Below are 15,843 nucleotides of genomic sequence, written 5' to 3'. Positions count from 1 at the left end.
AAAAAAAAAAAAAAAAAAGTCATACAAACCTTTTCTCTTTCAATGTCTCCATGACTAAGAGAACAAAATATGGATTAGTGGATCAATGAGAGTCTGGCAAACAGCTAGCGGCTGGGATTTGGTCATACTCAGAGAGCACTGCGAGATTGTCTCTTGGGATGCACTGAAAAACAGTGCTGGTGTTTGACATTCATTCTGAACAAAGCTAAAAACAGAGAACGATCTTGGATCACACATTGAGCCCGTGAGCGGTTTGTAACCTGTCACGTATCAAAGCAAAATCTCGATGCGTAAAAGAGAAGTTGCAAAATCAGTCATGTTTTCTGAGGCATTTTCTCGAAGCACAACTGACTGACATTACGAAGGCGATTACAACCCACATTTTTTTTTTTTTAATCAAACCGTCAGCGTACTACTGGGGTCAGACTGGATACTACAGTCACTCATTATCGCCTCTTAACGTACAAAGAGGTATTACAAAACTGGACCCGAATCTTATAATTTGAAACTTTTAGGTTAATATAATGATTATAAAAACACACACGCCACAAATCAGGTAGTAAAACAATCCTTCAGCCTTTGTCTGATATGGAAAATAGCAACACGGCTTAAAAATGACAACTCCTGTTTCTATTCCTGATGGCAGTGTCACATGTCAAACCTAAGCAATACACGGCTGTTCAAAATTCAAGTAAATTACAAGAAGAAAGCTCACTATGTCCGTTTATCCGCAGTAGCCGCTGTGCTGAGTGAAAGAGGGGGATGGACCCAAATGCAGACACGAAATAGAGTTCAGGTACAGAACAGACTTTATGTTCTGGTGGAGGATGGAGTCCGAGGCAGGCTGGCAAGCTGGATAAGAGTGTGCGGTTTCCCGAGGTCCGAACACAGGGCAGCAGGCCGGACAGAGGCAGTCCACGGCAAGACGGCAGAACAGGTCAGATGTCTGGCGACAGGTTGCGGGTGAGTGGGCGTAGCAGATAGTATGGACCGACACCCCAAGGACCGCAGGACCGGAGGGGGGTTGATATACTGGCAGGTGGCAATCAGCTGGATTGTCAGCAGCTGTGCAGGCTCCAACAACAACAACAACAACAACAAACGGGGGGAACGACATAACACATCAGGAGAGGAGATCGGGGGCACCACAAGGTTAACACACACGGGGTTAGACAGGGATTCTGACAGAAACAACACGATTAAAAGTTAAACAAGACCAAAACATTGTTTAATTTTTAATTTCACAATATATCTAAAATAGTTATTGGTTATTATTCTTTAATTCAAGTCTTTGAAGTGGTTGGACTGAGATCCACCTACATTCACCCATGGTTTCATCCCCCCCCATCCCCCCAATGAAATGTAATGAAATAAAAGTGAAACGCAACCTGCACATTGTCAACTAAGCTGAAAGAATCTCAGAATACACACACATTCAAATACTAAATGCCACGTACAGTCTTTTCCACAGAACCGTGTCGGTCAAATTGGATTAGAAATAATCAAATCAAGCAAGTTCAGAACACTGAAACACATACATGTGACTAAAAGCTCGGACGGAGATGATTCAAATGAAATTGAGTTTTACATGAGCTGACTGATCGGTGTCGACAAATATAAGTGTTAACGTTCAAAAAGAAAACCTACTTAGAAAGCTTGTCGTGTCTTTTTTTTTATTATTTTTTTTAATTCACCGACAGCAGCAGACACACCTGAAACGAGACGACGCGCACGCGACGCCGTTGCAGAAGCGTTTACCTTCCTCTTGCTCTGTTTCTACCTCTGAACGACACAATAAGGTCAGCTACATCGAGCAGTGAATGCCGGGAGTGACATTTTGCATTTAAATGCTCTCAAAATCTTCCTCCCTGAGAAGAAGAAAAGAAGCGATCAGTCAAAACCAGCTCAGTTTCTGTGTTTACCACAATGCTTCAAAGCTGCAGTGAAACGTCTCACTGCATCCCCTCGACTGCTTCTTCATCAGACATGTTGGATCACGGTTAACTGCTTCGCAGAGGAAAGCGGCAATACAGTAAAAAAAAAAAAATAATAATAATCACCAATCCGACGCAACACGCAGAACACAATGCAGCTTAATCAGTCTCCTTATTTTGAGGTAATGCAGCTACTGAAATGGCAGCTCAGACACACACACTTAACCAGACTCAATTCTCTTGGGCTCAATCTGACTATTCATATTTATTTATCATGCTTTTAATGTTTTTCTTGCCGAGACGGTTTGTTTTCTTCATATTCCCATCTTTATCTTATTGACTGTAATGTTTTTTTTTTATTACAAGCCCTTGAGATTTCTTCCCCTCGGACAGATGGTTTGTATCTCTATTCTTTTCTTCTCCTTTCAATACTTTCATCATTTGTGCAAAGGACTAAACCAAAACCTTAAAAAAAAAAAACTAAAAAAAAACTGGGCTACATGCTTTGAGATTGGAGCAATTGTAGAATCTGAAATGATTCCACCACGGGCACTGCAGGCAGAGGCCCAGGGCTTTAAACAGCTCCAGGCCTAATCCTCAGCCATTTCCTCTTGGCGCTGATCAAGGCTGCAGGCAGCCGACGAGAGTCTGAACAGCACTGAAACGACCACGGCTGCACGAGTTTCTCAGCCGACGCACTGGTGTATCTGGAGCCACGCATAGCGTATTCGCTTTGATATGTACACTCGTAAACAATTCTCCAGGTTCTCGAGAGGCTTCGAAGCAATGCGCTGCAAGAAATGTCCATCATAACAAGTGTAATTTAGTCTGATGTTCATGCTAAACACATAACTTTTTTTTTCTGAAGCAGTTTCATTTGATTTGAATGCAGTCTCAAAAATGAGGTTTGTTAAAGGGACAGTGTCCTTTTTTTTTTTTCTTTTTTTTTCACTTGGAAATCAATTAACTTGCCGGGAGGAGTAACACCCAGACCAGGGAATAGAGTTGTATATTGTACTCTGTGGCTCTTAAGGAAACTTCTAAAGTCTGAGAAAAAAAATAACCCTGATGATGTCATAGTGATGTCATAGTGATGTCATCAGGGTTAAGTCAGACTTAACAGAAAGACTGTTACAAAGTTGTAGCTTTGTGTTCGGGGTCTCGCAATCATTAAATTTAAGTTGACAATTAACTGTCACAAATAGCTGTGATTAATGATTTAATTTCCTTCTTGTTAATTTCACGCATAATCATAGTTTACTGATAAGCATTCACCTTATCGAGAAGAAGAGACCTTTGTAATATAAATTATAAAGATTATATAGTTAAGCAACTTGAGATAAACAGTTGGTGGCGCTAATTCTCTACTCATGCGCTGCGAAACCACAGCAGACTAAAAGGGGTTCAGGGAGACGTCATTAAAAGAGTACCAGTCAAACCTCAAATTATGGAAACTGACGTGGAAACAGCGATGGAAATATGACATTTCTATTCGTTTTATCCAGCTGTTTTTTGTACGGATGAATGGAAACTATTTCATCACACAAAATCATCGCGGTCAGCTCAAATAATCACGATCACGTGATTATGTAATAATTGTGACTGGCCTGCTTGGAGTTTGTGTGAGCGTTTACCAGGCAGGAAGAGTCTAAACACAACCGGGGGGGGGGGGGGGACGCAGGGTTTCGAAGCTTGATTCAGGGACCAAAACTCGAGACATTTTGGGCTGTGCTTCTTCAGTTTTCATCATCCCTTCCTTGAAGAAACAGTTTCTCTGGAAATACACTTATTCTCTTTCTTGCTGAAGAGTTGGATGAAAATATCAATATCGCTAGGTCCGGTGTCTGGGGGTAAGGCCAAGAATATTTCCTCACATAACCCAATATAAAACCACAACTTGTCATTTTTACACGCTGGTTTTTGGTATTTATTGAACAAATTAGATAAAGTGTGCTTATTAGGGAGCAAAAGAGGCTAGCTATCCCCACTGTTTTTCATTTAGTCTGTAACGAAAGAACACAAATAAGGGGATTATTTTCTCAGATGTCCTCAAAGCTTGTCAAAATGAAACTCTATATCACAGGAGTACTCCTTTAATATTAGAAACAGATTCTTAAAATCAAGAGATTTTTTTTTTTTTTAAGGTCTTCTTACAACTGATCTGATCTCTATCACACTAACATGAGCATTTTTGGGGTCAAGGTCATTGTTAAAGGAATGGATTAAAAAAAGTTGTAGTATCCTTAAGTTATCCTATATATATCCTTATATATTAATCAATTGTATACAAGAGTTCCTTGGACCAACCTTGTTTTTCTTTTTCTCCACAGGCTTATAAATTACCAGATCATAAAACCCAGTGTCAGTAGGGCTGAACAGGAGAGTATGGATCTATTTTTAAGAATAATAGAGCGAGCTTTTGAGCAGGTGTGGTGCAGCTCCGCCAGACAATGGGTTTTGGCTCACCTTGCCCTACTCAGTAAATCAATGAGCTGGGACCCACATTCAGACAGGCTATTTTTGTCATTGCATTGCGGTCAGCTGCCGGTTCGGAGAAATTTTTTTTGCAACAAAAACACCTCTCAGGAGTTTGTCTTGCTTTTTAAACATATTCCTCAAACAAGTTCATTCCAGGTTTTTGGTAATAACAGATTTATTTTTGATATACACGTTGAATGGATGATACAATACAATCGGCTCCACATCCCCAGGTCCCCCCTTCACTCCTCCTGCCTGGCCGCGGTCCTGGTCTTTCTTTCCAAGTTGTGTTCACAGGGCCAGCTGCACTTTTCAGTCTCTATGTGCCATATTTACACCTTCTCTGTACACGGTTTCTGCCCCCAAATTCATGCCTCATGTTTAAATTCTGTTACAAATCTGAATCAAATTCAAACACTGTGGTGCCTGCGGAGGCCCTGTGCGGTTGTTAGTTGTGTCATCAGACTGAGCCGCTGACGTCACAAGGCGAATGTGAGGAAGAGCAAGTGACTGAGACAGATAGAAAAGCAGAAAGAAAAAAAAAGAATACCATCTGGGTGAAGAAAACTAGTGCCTGGAAAAGCCAGAAAGAAACCCACAGCGTATGAGAGCTGTCACGGCTGGGGTATTTAATGTGTATTTGCTTTAATGAATGCGGTCAGTCCCTGTCTGGCTGAAACTGTGGAACAACACACAGTCTGACAGTGGCAGGAATGTTGCGGGTGCTGGTTTCGGCATTAGGCAGCATTAAGTAAAAGCCCAAAGCATGCTACCAACACGACAGTCTCAGGGGTGAGCTTAGCACCCTCTGCACCAGCATATGAACTGCTCAGATCAGAACGCATAAAAAAAAAGGCCATCATAAAGTCTTTACGAGTCTACTTATCCAATGTCTGAGCCAGTTTAAATAAGCATTTCTGACTGCTTGAGGAACAGATAGTAATTTGATCATGTTGAGGGGTTGTCAAATAAAACAACAAAAACATTTTCATCAAAAACTGCCAATCTTCAGTGCACTTTCCAAACAAAAGCCAATGTCATTGAGTTTTTTTTTTTTTTGCTGTCGTGCACCCTGAGGTCATGGTCATACCTCCTATATATCCTCTGAAGAAGAGATGAGGCTATCAGCAAGTACTGGCTTTATTCTTCCACATCCAGACAAAGCCAAGTTCAAGCATCCTCCCCCAACCAAAATCTACACATAATAGTAAGTCATGTGACCACGTCTCTTCTGTAATTGGTGAAGACAGTCCGTTCTATTGTTGGAGGAAGAAAGACGAGTTCTACACGGAGAGAAATGCTGCCTTCAAGTGCTCATCGTCATCATGGGGGGGCACGAGGACTTTTTCTCTGCAGTAGCTCAGGAGTTGTTCAATTTTCAAATTAAATACACAAACCATAATACTAGCGGGCCCGGCAGTCTGCTCAGTGTGTCATTATCAACACAACAGATGAAGCATTACTGTAGTTTAAGCCGACAGGTCCGCAGTAGTTTACTTTGTCAACCTAGTTAGTTGTGGTATTTAACCTCCCCAACCCACCGCAAACACACCAGTGGAAAGGAGGGAGGAACCTACTTAATGATGGATGTCACATCTGTCAGAGCAGCACAACGTGTCTGTTGCTGTGGTTCATGGCAAAACTCCTGCTCAGTCTCTCTTCTCAACTTGAGCTCAGACCATCCTCAGCATATTCATGTCCAGCACTCACATCACGTGTATAGAGTGGCAGTGGAGCTTTAACCCGAGTGCTGCAGCCGTTAAGGGTGAACTTGGTTTATGGAGGCCCTCCAGAGAAAAATGTCTGCAGGTGAAACAAAACGCAGTTAGTGGTCGTGGCACAGGCACTTGTTTGTGGTCGTCCCTCCTGACAATATCAGAAACCTCTCCATTTTTCAGCTGCGATCAATTTGAGCCAAGTTCACTGTACACAACCCATGATGCCTCTCGGGAGACTCGCCGCTCGGATTTTATGTTGTAAATCAACAAGACTAATTATTTTCCAAAACTATCATAAAAATGATAAGAACGATTTAAACATAGCCTGGATATTTGTAGTTTTCATGACGAAAGCCTTGGTGTTACTTGGGTTGCTCAGACACATTTTTTGCATCGGTATAAAACCTTTAAGCTGCCGCTTAAGACCTCTGCGGCTCATCATAATGTGCTACATAAAGCCATTGTAGAACCACAGTGTAGTGTTGGAGTTGGACAAGGAAATATAACGATGTGGAATACCTCAATGTCTTTATTGCTGTTGTTGAGTCAAGGGTACAATGTTGAAAACATTCATCCTCTTGGAAACTGCCCACTTGTACAGTATGACATGGGGAGACAGAGTACAGATAGTGTGTTTTGCATAGGCTTAGCACTACACAACAACAACAAGTGTCTGGTTAAACATGGAAATAAAAGAATTTTAAGAAAACATAAAATGGACACATGGATATCACCACTGTATTAAAAAAAAAAAACCCCCATAAATGTCACATTAAATCGCGCTTAAAAATATTTTGGTCGAGCTCCCCTGCTCTTTTCAGGAGCCGTGGAATGTGATTGTCAGACTGGAGCAGTAACTTTGTTCAATTTAATGCCCTGACAAATTGTTCATATCATCAAAGCTCCAAAACAACAAAAGGGAATGTGCTACTTAAGAACATATCAGAGAAAAATAAACATGAAAATCACAAGTCTCAAAATCACAGAGTTGCTATGAGGTTTGCATGTATTGTACCTCAGCTGTCGTAAATGTTGTTGTTGCAATCATAAGGCCAGAAGATTTACATAGTGGTAAATATCCTTGTACTACTATCTTGCTATATGCTTAAGCACCCCGATTTTTACTTTGTATGCCCTCAATTAGAAAAGTATTGCTGAGCATAAGAGTGTGCATAGAGGCAATACAAAAAAAAGTTAAAGGTAGATTAAAAAAAGATAGTTCATTTGCCCAAATCCTACATGATAAAACCCACAGCTTTTAGGCAGCGATGGCACCATGTGCACCTGCTTTTAGGAGGAATGTCTGAAGATTTTAAAGTGATCGAACAGGTACAAAAGCGAGAAAGAACAGCTCGAAACAAAACACATTAAAACATAAATAAAAAAAAATGACATAAAGGATAATAAAAGTCATAATGGCCTTCTGAATAGTCAACACTCCTGTCACCTTCAAAATTAACTGCCTGTTGGTGTTCTTGGATACAAAACAAAGCAAAAATACCTTTTGTTACGAGTATACAGATGTTATATATGATACAGTATGATAGGTCATATTCAAAACATCACATGTGCTAACATATATTACTCAGACCATTGCTGCACTATTGGTAAGACATAATAAAAGTGAAATCAGCTAAATTCTAGAAGTGCTTATAATTCTATCCTGAACAGGTGAATGTTGAATAAAATAGCAATGTGTGAAGCTTTTGCTTTAAATATAAATAAAAAAAGAGAGATGGAAAATAATCTGTACGAGGGAGAGAACTGATTTCACTCATCTCTTTGGAATGTGGAAACTTTTAACTCATCTACTCTGTCTCAGGCATGAGTACAAAAGATATATCTCAATTTAATTAGTTTTGTCTTCCTGGCAGGATTTTAAAAAGTAATTAGTAATTACAAATGTCCAAATTCACAGCATTTTTTTTTTTTTTTTAGTTTTTTTTTTGTAGAAAGCAAAAATCATTGTGCAAAGGCACTATACGTAGCAACCCCTTCAAAAGTATGCTGTTGCTGTTTCGGTACAGTGGTCAGACAGCGTCTCTCCTGTCCCGTCGCGTTCTTGGGGTCCCCTCTTGGGAGTGTGGTCATTATTTGGTTTTTAACAAAAAGTCAACGGAAGAGTCTTGGATTGTCGTGGTCCCCAGCTTCAGTGGCTCCTTCAAGACATTAGTGTCCCATACCTGGTGAAAGACATAAAAAAGGCGTCCATCAGTTGCTTTACTACAAGCGTGCAGACAGGTGAGGGTTCATGAGTCTGATCTTCTGACATAGAGAGTCAAGCCGGGCAGCAAACACCACAGTCAAATGTTGAAGTCATGTAGTCAAAAGGCAATTTAAAGGCAGCTTGATGCTGGCTCCAAAAAAAACCTCTGAAGACCCTCAGCTCTTTTCGGTTATTTAGATGTTGAACTTCTGTGCACATTGTTTTAACTCCAAGTGTAGCTCCCCGCTCGGTAGAAGAGACTCCTGGTTGTGCAAAATGAAAATAGTCTTTGTCCTTTCTTTGACTGTTTTAGCTTCCCTTTAAATTGAGCCTGTGCAATGCCAGCACATATAAACACATACAGTATTGCCACTGTCGTTGCAACTCATTTTCATCATTTCCATGTCTTTAATTCAAGTAAAGGATTAAACGTAACCTTGTGGATTGAGAAAATCCTGTTTTAAGGCTTATGAGACCAATTAGAAGAATGAAAAAAATACGCTGTGGCCAAGCGAAGAACAAGGCAGCATTTAAGAGGTTGTAAAAAGTTGACATTCTGCAAACCACCAGTTCATTCAACAGCAGCAGTGTGTGTGCCCACATGACTGCCTACCCATTGGTGTGTTTTCCGACACAAAATTCCACAAGCGCTGCAGTTACAAGCTGCCACTTGTGGCTCCTCGTAAAGACTCACCATTGGCGACTGATTTGGTCTCCCCTCTGCCTGCCACCTGGAAGACATGGAAACAGGAAGGTAAAAAAGGCAGCAAAGACCCAAAACACACCGGAGACACTTCAGGTCTAACACTTCCACCAATGCAGTTTCTCAAACCCATCCAGTTCCCCCTCACCAGTCGTCACCCTGCTCATTCTGTCTTCCCTGACATTGCAAAATAGCATGGTTAACCAATGACAAGGGTCGCTAACCGCTACCTTTCCTGTCCAGGGCCCATTTTACGTCAGTGCAGACCACTGCCTGGTGCCCTCCAGTCCCACTACTCACTGGCAGACCACAGCCTCCGGCCTGCACTGCAGCTGTTGGCTGCATCAACACCCCGCTACCAGGGTAGGAAGAAATGAAGAAGTTTATTGGAAAATACGTGGCTCGGTAGGACATCTTTGTCCTCTTTTTTTGGTTTCAAATTTCACTACAAATCAGCTCTGCAAACAGAGTTTTATTTAGGTATAGAAAGCGTACAAGTCAATTCATCCATGTCAGGGTCTGATCAGATGTGTTTGGAAATGTGAGGTGATAACAGTGATTCAACACTGTCAGAGTGCCACTGCAAAACCCGGCCCAGGCGTCTTCCTTGTAAAGAGTGCCGTAAACAGTTTCTCCATTAGGGCCATAAAAAGTTAAGTGAAGTTGGACTGAGAGCGGTGATTTGTGGTTGTCAGAAGAAAGAGCGGTGACGTGATGCAGGGCCTTTGTGAAAAGCGTTCAAGACTGCAGTTGGACAACATGGGTGCACTCTTAAAAGGTTTTTACGGCTCAGCTTTTATACTGAACTGTAATCTTCTAGATTTTGTTGAGTCGTCTTTTACAAGTTATGGGTGTTAATGGAGCCAATGGCGAAACCTTTCTTTAAACTGACTTTACAACGGCTTTCTTGACTTGACTTTGTGATTCTTATTTCACAGCGAAAATCTGGTTGACAAGTTTATTTCCAAATGCTGTGTGGGTATTTTTGGAAAGTAACTGATGTTTTTACACACTTAAAAAGCTTCTAAAATACCTCATGTGAAGGAGTTATAAAAGTGTATATCTTGGTGACACGTTCGTCAAATTGCCAATATGTCATTTTGGACTCAAACTCCGTTATCGGCTATTATCGTTGCAACTAAAAAACAAGCAGCGGTGTCCAACCACAGCAGAACAGAGTGCAGCTGTGCCAGAGAACAAACAGTGTGACAGCAGAGTGAGACGTCATTCTGTGATAAGAGCTTTGAGGAAACGAAGAACAATCATGTCTTTTACCTCTCCAGGCTTATTCCAGATTTAACGGTGAGGTCAACTAGCTATGAGAGTTCTTTAAAACAAAAACAAACACAAGTGATCGTCACTCCCATTGCTGCTTGGTTAAAATATTGTGAGATTATTCATTTAATACACATTTCTAATCAATTTCTTTAGAAAAACATTCTCGTGATTGACAAGAACTACAAACCAAGGAAGCTAATAAAACAAACCACATTGGTGTAGTTAAAAACCACATCTGGACAAACTCCAGGATGTGTAATTCTCGCTTAAAACTGGCACTCCGATCACCCCGCAAATCTTTCTCCATGTTACTCGACACCGACCGGTCCGAAATGAAATAATAGCTACCTTGGTCGGAGAGGTGCCTTTATTTTCCCATAGACTCCTCTTATTGGTGACGTCAACAGGTTTGAGGTCCTGTCAGAGAGAGTCAGAAAACAAGAGGCAGAGACAAAGCGTTCCGTCAGTGGCGCTCCGGGTGCTTGTCGGCCTATTTGAAAAGAGGCATCATTTGTTGGCGATGGCAGAGCACCTGAGATGCAGAAGGAAGGAATGGCAGAGGGGGACAGACACTATCGAGCAGAGTGTTTGTCTCGAGGAAGTGGAAAATTGCATCCTCACTATGAGCAAGAGTTCGAGACACTCAATCAGAACACCAGGTAGAATTCCTGTTATAAAAACAATGGAGAGCAACATTTTCCTGTTTTTGAACTCTCTTGTCTTGTTGCTCGCTCTCCTTTGGAATTACTTGTGTTAAAAAGTTTCCCTTCATCTATTGCCTCTCCCTGCCTCTGTGGTACCTACTGTCATATAAACCGTAATCCACAACATAGAGAGAGCGCTGGCGTAAATATTTGAGTAAAATGTAGGAACATTACACTGGCGCGAAACCGCGTGCAGGAACTGCTCTCAGTCTGCTTGGCAAAGATTACAATACGCTTAAGATAAAATACTTGAGTGACAGCGTACACCAAACTGGTGCCAAGTCTGCTTCATCCACATGCACTGTGGACACAATGGATACTATACCGGCTGTAAGAGATGACTGTAGCAAGCTCAGATACACCACAGTTCACTTGTGCTTGTGGCCACCAGGTGGTGGCAGACGGATAATATCTCAACCTCGATAGGCTTCACTGCATCGTTTTAAAAATGATCATATAACATATCCTGTACGGGACCAAGCAGTAATTATGACATTGTAATAACACAGTGGCCTAAACTTCAGAAAACTACTCTTTACAATGAGGTGAAGCAGTTACAACTGACTACTGAATCTTATCCATAAAAGTGAACATTTGAAAGGATTTGAACCAATAAATGGCGCATTAGTGTGTCAGGTTAGGTGTCCTTATTATAAAAGTTTAAGAATAAAACACTTTGTGGGTGTGGTTTGAGCAAATTTGGCTGCCGGTGACCAAACAAACCACTAACATGACGCCACTCAAGATGTCCCTCACCACTATGCAGGTCAGTCAACACAGCTGCGTTTGCTGTGGTTCTGGTTTTTTTAAGCATCTCTCTGTGGGGCTCCAAGCTGTTCAGTGCTTGTCCTGCATTTCCTAGCAGCAGAGACAGGGGTTGCTACGGCGGCGACCTACCGCTGGCCTTCCTCCTGTATTCTTGCCGCTCTCCGGGGTTTTATTCAGCCAGTCGTTGATGCGGCCTGCCACGCCTGTCTTCATCACAGCTGCTTCCTGTTTGGACAGGGTCAAAGGTCAGCCAAGCATCGACGTCATCGGCAACGGGGGCAGTGCAGGAAGTGCCAGTGAATTGGGCTCTTTCCTCTCTCGTCTCTCTCTCTCTCTCTCTCTGCTTCAGTCACAGAAGTTTTCAACTTTCTTATATCCTCCTCCACCTCATTTTTTTTTTTTTTTTTTCTCTTTTACCTTGAATGGGCTTCCTCCACCTCCAGGCGAGCTGAACACGTTGCCTTTCTCCCACATGCTCTTAATGCTTCTTATGCTGTCAGTGACCATGGGCAGGTCCACCGCTCCGGAGCGAGGGGATCGAGACTCCTTGTTCTCTCTCTGCGGAGACAAACAGGGCGGGTTGAAACTAGTGATTGAGAGGGACGGCTGTTCTGATCAGATACTCAGATAACCGGTCCTCTTTTAAAAGCCCCACGTGAGCATGGGCTGGTAACAGCGACAAATTTATGCAAGCATCTTTGATATGTCCTCAAAGTGCACTGAAAAATATTACTGTGACGCTCTGGGTATTCAAATCAACAGATAGACATGTTGAGTGAGACTTTCAAAAGAATCAGTATGAGGGAGCGACACGCCAGGCAAACTCAGACGTGTTCCCAGTTTAGGAAACCTTTTAGACCCACGACGACCAACAAAATTGTATTTTTAGCACATCAATCAAATTTGAAATGATTTCTTTTGTTACATTCGGTGTGACCTTAGTCCTGTTGTCTGGCTGTGATTGCACACTCGGTTAGTCCAAAAGTGCAAACACACTTTTTGAATGTACAAAGTTAGTTTGTTAAAGAAAGCCTGACAGAGAAACAGAGAAGCTGTTTCTCTGGATAAACTGCAGGCGTGTAGCATTTCTTCTTTCTCTCTCCAAGTATATTTGACATTTGCACATTAAAAACATGCTAAATGAAAATATGTAGAAGTATAAATAACAAACTCAAGTAAAAAGAACGTTCTCTTCGTGTATTGATGTTTTACTGCGAGACATATTTACTGCTCGTTATATTTTTGGTGTTAGATGTACTGCATAGCTGTGTTGCATTGTCCTATTGTGAGCGGTAAAAACGAATTCATTCATCCAACCTCATGCACCTCAGGTGTTTTTACCATTCTGCTCTGTCCAACATTTTGTTTCCCAGCTGATGCATTGCTAACCTGAGCAGCTGAGGTGTACTGCTCCAGCCTGTTGTCTATCTTGGACACCAGAGGAGAATGAGACGCCTTCACTGCGCTGCTGGGCAGAAGCAGGTAATTAACACACGGCACATGAAAAACGAGACCACTTTATGTTATTTATATACATTATATACAATTTGGTCATTAGTTCCTAGACTGTAGACATTCAAGTGGGAATTAAAGCCTCAGCTCTGGACTATTCTTCCTATTCAGCAAAACGGGACTGCAGAAAAAGCTTTGTTAGTGTGACACAAAACGATTCAAATGATGAAGTTATACTTTTACCTTTTCTGTGCTGACTTGTTCAGAAACTCTGCTCTCTCTCCAATCTGCAGAAAAAGGTAAGAAAGGCAGTGAGTTATAAATCCCGCAGCCGCGTCCCGCTCGTGTATATATTACCGCAACACTTAAAAACGGATGTGGAATCCAGCCTTTCTGTTGATTTTTGTGCATCTGTCCCATCATTATTGTCAGTATGAACCCATTTCTAACTCAGGTTTATGAGCCAATATGTAGATGCACATGTCATTCTACATAATTACTGGGCCTTAATAATTCATAACCTAAATAGCAATTATGTGCTTAGGTTTCTTGCCAATAATCCTTTTTAAAGGTCAATTTGTTTAATTTTCTTGAAATATTCATTAAGCTAAATTCTCCTGAACAGCAACACACAATGTGACTGACTGTCCCCTCTGTGTGCAAAATGCTCTTAAAAGACAGATATATATATAAAAAAAAAAAACAACATAGCAAGATCTTTCCAATCTCTGCCTTTGGACTGTGGGAATCTCAGGATTGTTTATGAAATACGACAGAAAGGCTAAGAGGCAACACGTGCGTTCCTCAGATGCACACACGCACACGCACACGCACACGCACACACACACACAAAAACCTTTAAACAGACAAAAGAAGAAACAGCAGAAAAAACTCTGCCCCTCTCTCTGAAAAAACGGTCTTCGTACTCGGCTGCTACCGAATGCGGGAGTTCCCAAAATACTCCCCGACAGGAAATTCCTCATTCTCAGGCGCGTTTTAAAGAGCTGTAGCCATCCGAACGCAGTTACAGTAATCCTGTTAACCCTAATCGCCTTCCTGCATATCCCTGCAGCCTGTCCTTCATTTCGTCCCGCTGTCCTTCTCTGCCAGAGAACTCTTGTGCTTTATCTATAGTACAGAGCCGGGTTATGCTGGTGTACTGCTGATAACATGAAGACGAGCTCCTGGGACTCTGTGTTCCACTGGGAGCTGATTTCTGATAGCCAGACACATTTTTTTTTTTTTTTTTTAATGTTTTAGCGTATGAGCTACAAAATAGCAGCTGTCAAGCTAAAAACACATAACGGCGAAAGGAAATGAGGAAAAAAAACAACATGTTCTCGATGGCATGCATGTCATTTTGCAAAAAGGTTTTGAAAAAGGTTTTACAGAACGGAAAGGGTATGAAATTCACTCTTGCACATAAATGGAGCAGGAAATTGTGAAATTTATGTGACAAATTGAATAAAAAATCAGATCAATCTGCTGTTGGACAGTACAATAGCAACATAAAAAAGATTTCTGTCACTTTTTGTATATTCTTATGAGACAATTTTTTTTTTAAATTCTGTGATGCAAAAAAACCCCATATACTTAAACTTTTTATAGCATTTTACCATGTGTTAGTAGTGTTTTGATTTTTACATCCAGCAAGTTTACTGTTTTGGTTCTCTCAAGACAAACTTAGCAAGAAAGTGTTTCCCGCCCACGTACCATGCATCACCAAAGCTTGTGAAAACAGTGGAGCATTTAGCAACTTAGGAGCCAAATACTTATCTTAAGAGCTGGTGGAGACCAAAAACTGAGCTAAAATAAGAAGGAATACTGAATTTACATTCACCAAATGTCTAGAAATGCAATTTTAAATGAATGCTAATATGGTTATGTGTCTGTCAAAATTGGTCTATCAGAGATTTATTGATATCGGCCTATATGTTGGCCGATAATGAAAACTTTTGTTGAAAGATATAATGGAGAAAAAAGTGCTTACAATCTGTTCTATCGGAGTTTTGTTATAGTTATTTAAAATCATTCAATTCACAGTTAAATCTACTGATTCAGTGCTCTGATGTGGGGACTGAACTGTCAACCCCAGCTGTGTTTTTTTTTGCCACATAAAACTTCAGGTATAACACTGCAAATCAACACTTCATGCACAATTCTGTCTGCATGGAGTATGTGACAGACAAATACACACAAGGCTGTACCTACAGTGAACATGATGACAAAATAAAGCTGTGTCTGAGAGACGAGTGCAGCACGGGGGGAGATTTGCAGTTGAACGACAGTATTTACAAAACTGACCACACTCAAACAAAGCACTTGATTCTAGTACGATCAGAGACGCACTCAGTGTAAGAGCCAAACTTTGAGTGTAGGATATTAGAGCTAACTGTCACTAATTCGATTTTCTCCACTGCTGAAAATCCCCCTCGATTTTCAGTGTGGGAGTTGACTTTTGGCAACACGGCAAACTTTTATTCACATTTGAGTTAATTAAACGTTCCTTCACCGTGACAAACATCTATCTTCAGATAAGGAGGGGACGGGCACACAGTTGGATAATCACTTTTGTGTATTTCTTGCGAGAAGCAGGTCAACA

The 15,843-nt window shown here is 41.2% G+C and overlaps 1 protein-coding gene across 6 annotated transcripts in view; it reads right to left on the bottom strand.

The window, feature by feature from the left end:
• Positions 1-6,641: 6,641 nt before the first annotated feature.
• Positions 6,642-15,843, bottom strand: part of cald1a (caldesmon 1a) — a 52,622-nt gene continuing 43,420 nt past the window's right edge. For 4 of the 6 annotated variants that reach the window (XM_069156862.1, XM_069156859.1, XM_069156858.1 and 1 more), the window contains 7 exons: positions 13,485-13,528; positions 13,179-13,254; positions 12,207-12,347; positions 11,919-12,014; positions 10,666-10,734; positions 9,031-9,067; positions 6,642-8,313 (listed from right to left, as the gene is read on the bottom strand). In XM_069156862.1, coding sequence (XP_069012963.1) covers positions 8,300-8,313; positions 9,031-9,067; positions 10,666-10,734; positions 11,919-12,014; positions 12,207-12,347; positions 13,179-13,254; positions 13,485-13,528 — 477 coding nt within the window. In that variant the 3' untranslated portion in view covers positions 6,642-8,299. Of the gene's footprint in view, positions 8,314-9,030; positions 9,068-10,314; positions 10,367-10,665; positions 10,735-11,918; positions 12,015-12,206; positions 12,348-13,178; positions 13,255-13,484; positions 13,529-15,843 lie in introns of all 6 variants that reach the window. The other 2 variants (XR_011178659.1, XM_069156860.1) reach the window with 2 other exon arrangements.

The sequence above is a fragment of the Embiotoca jacksoni genome, unplaced genomic scaffold (genome assembly GCF_022577435.1).
Source record: "Embiotoca jacksoni isolate LCO1_2020_lvr unplaced genomic scaffold, fEmbJac1.0.p SCAF_21, whole genome shotgun sequence".
Lineage (NCBI taxonomy): Eukaryota > Metazoa > Chordata > Actinopteri > Embiotocidae > Embiotoca > Embiotoca jacksoni.
The sequence above is the reverse complement of the archived record's forward strand: the minus strand, read 5'-3'. Positions and strand labels throughout refer to the sequence as shown.